The sequence below is a fragment of the Belonocnema kinseyi genome, chromosome 5 (assembly GCF_010883055.1).
Source record: "Belonocnema kinseyi isolate 2016_QV_RU_SX_M_011 chromosome 5, B_treatae_v1, whole genome shotgun sequence".
NCBI classification, from domain to species: domain Eukaryota; kingdom Metazoa; phylum Arthropoda; class Insecta; order Hymenoptera; family Cynipidae; genus Belonocnema; species Belonocnema kinseyi.
The window spans coordinates 77,592,529-77,596,569 of NC_046661.1; the positions used below are offsets into that span (position 1 = coordinate 77,592,529).

Consider the following 4,041-nt stretch of genomic DNA (forward strand, 5'->3'; position numbering starts at 1 on the left):
CTTTTTGATTTAAAAATTTCATCTGTCTTATGCTAGTAGAAATGCATGGCTGAAAATCTTGATCTGTTGAAAATTCGTCTTTTTGGTTTTAAAATTTATTTACATTTTTCTGAATTTTTTTTTTTTTTTCTGAAATGTGAAATATGACACTTTTTTGTTGAAAATTCATATTTTTAGGTCGGAAATTCAATTATTTTGTTGAAATTTTAATTTTTGTTGAAACTCGTAATCTTATTGACCAGAAAAAAAAACAGAAAATGACCGGGAATTTAATTAAATAACCGAAAATTTACTTCTGATCGCAGCAAAGTTCAAGCTTTTATTGTTTTAATTTTTTTTTCAATTTATGAAAGTGATTTCGTCTTTATCTGCGGTCGCAGATTGTTCATATTACCTCAGTTTATTATAATTAAATCAAAATTTATCAATGAATTTTTATTAACTCTTTTATTTATTTAGTACTTAAAAGTACTTGGTTGAAAGTTAAACTCTGTTGTTAAAAATTAATTATGTTAGTTGAAGATTCATCATTTTTATTAAAAATTCATTTCTTTGGTTGAAATATGAGCTATTTGATGGAAAACTTGTTTTTTTTTCTTTGGATGGAAAGGCATTTTTTGCTGAAAATGTAAATATTATGTTTAAAAATCGTTTCTTTTTCGGTTGAAAATTATGTTGTTTTTAAAACTGAAAATGTATCTATTATTCCAGTTGAATATTGCATAATTCTAGATAAAAATTAATCTGTTCGCTTGAACATTCATTTTTGACTAAATATTTAATTACTAAATCTTTTGATTGAAAAATTATCTTATTCAGTTGAAAATTATTATTTTTTTTGTTGTTGAACATTTATCTTTCATAGTAAAAATTTTCAGTTATTTAGCATTTGTTTAAGTATCAACGTTCGGAAGTCGATTTTTTTTTAATTTTTCCCATTTAAAATTACTATTTATTTTGAAAGGTTTTTTTTTCAGAATAATTCAATTCATTTTTCAATTTAGAAAAATTCGTCTAATCAGTTGTAATGTTAACTTATAATTTTATTACGCGATGACAAGTTAAAATTCTTGAATTGCAAAAGCTTCGCCTTTCAAAGATTCAATTTAGTTTACAGTATTAAATTGTCACATTTTAATCGCTTTGAATTTAAAATTATTCAAATTTAAAAGTTTTTTTTTTAAATAAAATTATCAAAAATCGTTTATAAATTTTTTTAAATTTCAGGTGCTTACGATTTGAAATTATTAATTATTGTTTCAAAAATATTTAATACCTTATATTAAAAAATTGGTTCAATAATGGATTTTTCAATTTTCATATTTTAATTTTTGTAAACAGAAATTATTAAATTCAAAACTGATTATCAAGACTTTTAATATTATCTTTTTTAAAAATTACAATGCTTTCAAGTCGCATATCTTGTTAAATATTTTAATTTGAAAAAAATGATTAAAAAGCTAAAATGTTAAATGTTTAAATTCGTTAAATAATTATTCTACAGGCTAAGAAAAAATCAGAGAGTTTTAAAAATTAATTTTTCAGTGTTCAAAGCGTGTATTATCTTAAAGAAAAAAATCCAATTGTTTTAAGTCCCATATCTTATTAAACAGTTTAGTTTCATAAAAAAGAATTATAAGATTAAGAAATTAAAATGTTAAATACTGAAATTTGTTAAATAATTATTTTACAAATTAAGGTAAAATCAGAGAATTTAAAAAATGAAGTTTTCATCTTGCAAAGCGTGTATTATCTTAATTAAAAAAATAGAATAAAAAATCAAAAATTAACTTGTTAAATATTTAAATTGTTTAAATAAATGCTGGAAAGGCTAAGAACAAATCAGAGAACTTAAAAAATGAAGTTGTCATCCAGGAAAGCGTGTATTATCTTAAAGCAAAAAATTTCTCATTGTTTCAAGTCCCATATCTTAATTAATATTTCTTAAATATTTTAATTGAAAAAAATAATAAAAAAATAAAATGTTAAATATTTAAATTTGTTAAATAATTGTTTCACAGGTTAAGAAAAATTCAGATAATTTAAGAAATGAAGTTTTCATCCTGCAAATCGTGTATTATCTTAAAGAAAAAAGATTTGCAATTGTTTCAAGTACCATATGTTATTAAATATTTTATTTAAAAAAAAGAGTAATAAAGTTAGGAAATTAAAATGTTTAATATTTAAATTTGTTAAATGATTGTTTTACAGATTAAGAAAAAATCAGAGAATTTAAAAAATAAATTTTTCACCCTGCAAAGCGTGTATTATCTTAATTTAAAAACAAAATAGAATACAAAAATTAAAATTTTAAATATTGAAATCTGTTACATAATTGTTTTACAGGTTATGAAGAAATCAGATAATTTAAAAAATGAAGTTTTCATCCTGCAAATCATGTATTATCTTAAAGAAAAAATTCCAATTGTTTCAAGTCCCATATCTTATTAAATATTTGTTAAATATTTTTAAAAAAAAGTAAAAAATTTAAATGTTGAATATTCAAATTTGTCAAATAATTGTTGTCCAGGTTGAGCTCGCCTGCCGTTTAAACAAGCCGCTCGTAATCCACGAACGAGGAGCGCAATCAGACGTCCTGGAAGTTTTGAGTCACTACACCGATCGCCTTCCACCAGTTCTGGTGCATTCCTTCATCGGAACTGCCGAAGAAGCCCAACTCTACCTCAACCAGGGCTTCTACCTGGGAATCACCGGCTACCTCTGCAAGGACAAATCCGACAGCGGCGTCCGACAATTGCTCGAGGGTGGCCAAGCACCCCTAGATCGACTCCTGGTGGAAACGGACGCCCCATTCATGTATCCGAACACCAGAGCCAGCAAATTGCCGCCCCACGTCAAGGATGCCCTCACTGAACGTTCCATGACATTTTTACAGAGATATTGCACTTTTCAGCGAAACGAGCCTTGCGCACTTCCGGCGGTCGTCGAAATGGTCGCGGCTTTTATGCGAATCACGCCCGAAGAAGTTGCTCTCGCGACTGCATTCAATGCACTCAAACTCTTTGGATTGAATCAGTGATTGGGGTTGAATTTAAAAAAGTTATATTGGTGCTTGCGAATTTTTTTGTTCGCACTACCGATGGAATCAACTCGGGGTGAATATTTTGAATAATGAATTAAGAACGCTTTTTGTGAGAAAATAGGGCAGCTGTGAATTTTAATATTTATTTTACGCGCTTGATTTTAGTCAATAATTAATTGAGATAGGGGTGTGCAAAAACAAAAAACTTTAAAGTTGAGGTTCGAAAGAGTTTGAGCTTTCTGACAAATTTTTTAAATACATTTTATCCAGGTTTTTGAGCACAAATTTTAGTTAAAAATGTAAAAAATGGTCGTTTTTGGTCCAAAATGAATCGAACTTTTGGAAAATTACAGAAACTTTTGATATTTTGTTGTTGTTGAAATTTTGGAGATTTACAGTTGAAAACACTTTAATTTTACAAATATATAAATAAAAATTCTAAAATTTTCATGATTTTGGAGATGAAAAGTCAAGTTTTCAATTCGAAACTTTCCAGATTGAAGCAATTTCTAATATAACTCTTCAAAATTGTAGAACTTTATATTGTACATTTTTAAATTTTAAGATTTTTTTATTTTAACAATTTACCATTAAAGCTTCTATAATTTGTATGAGTTATATTCGAAATTTCTTCAATTTGGAAGGTTTCGAAGAGAAAATTTGACTTTTGTTATCCAAAATCATGCAAATTGAAGAATTTTTATTTTTACATCTGTAAAATTAAAGAGTTTTAAAATGTAAATCTTCATAATTGTAATGTAACCATTAAAAAAATATTCTTAATTACATAAGTTTAAAGCATAAATCTTGAAAATTGAATATTTTGTAATTCTATATTTTTTAAGTGCAAGAATTTTCAACTGTAATGTATTGAAAATCGCAGATCTTTAAATCGTAAATCTACAAAATTAAAGAATTTTTAAATTGACAATATAAATTTCTACAGTTTTGATGAGGTATATTCGAAATTTCTTCAATTTAAACAATTTTTAATTGAA

At 25.6% G+C, this 4,041-nt stretch overlaps 1 protein-coding gene across 2 annotated transcripts in view; it reads left to right on the forward strand.

Annotated features, from left to right (window-relative positions):
• Nucleotides 1–3,595, forward strand: part of LOC117172657 (3'-5' ssDNA/RNA exonuclease TatD) — an 11,569-nt gene extending 7,974 nt beyond the window's left edge. The window contains exon 3 of one of the 2 annotated variants that reach the window (XM_033360779.1): nt 2,531–3,594. In XM_033360779.1, coding sequence (XP_033216670.1) covers nt 2,531–3,040 — 510 coding nt within the window. In that variant the 3' untranslated portion in view covers nt 3,041–3,594. Of the gene's footprint in view, nt 1–2,530 lie in introns of both variants that reach the window. The other variant, XM_033360780.1, reaches the window with a different exon arrangement.
• The last annotated feature ends 446 nt before the right edge of the window (nt 3,596–4,041 follow it).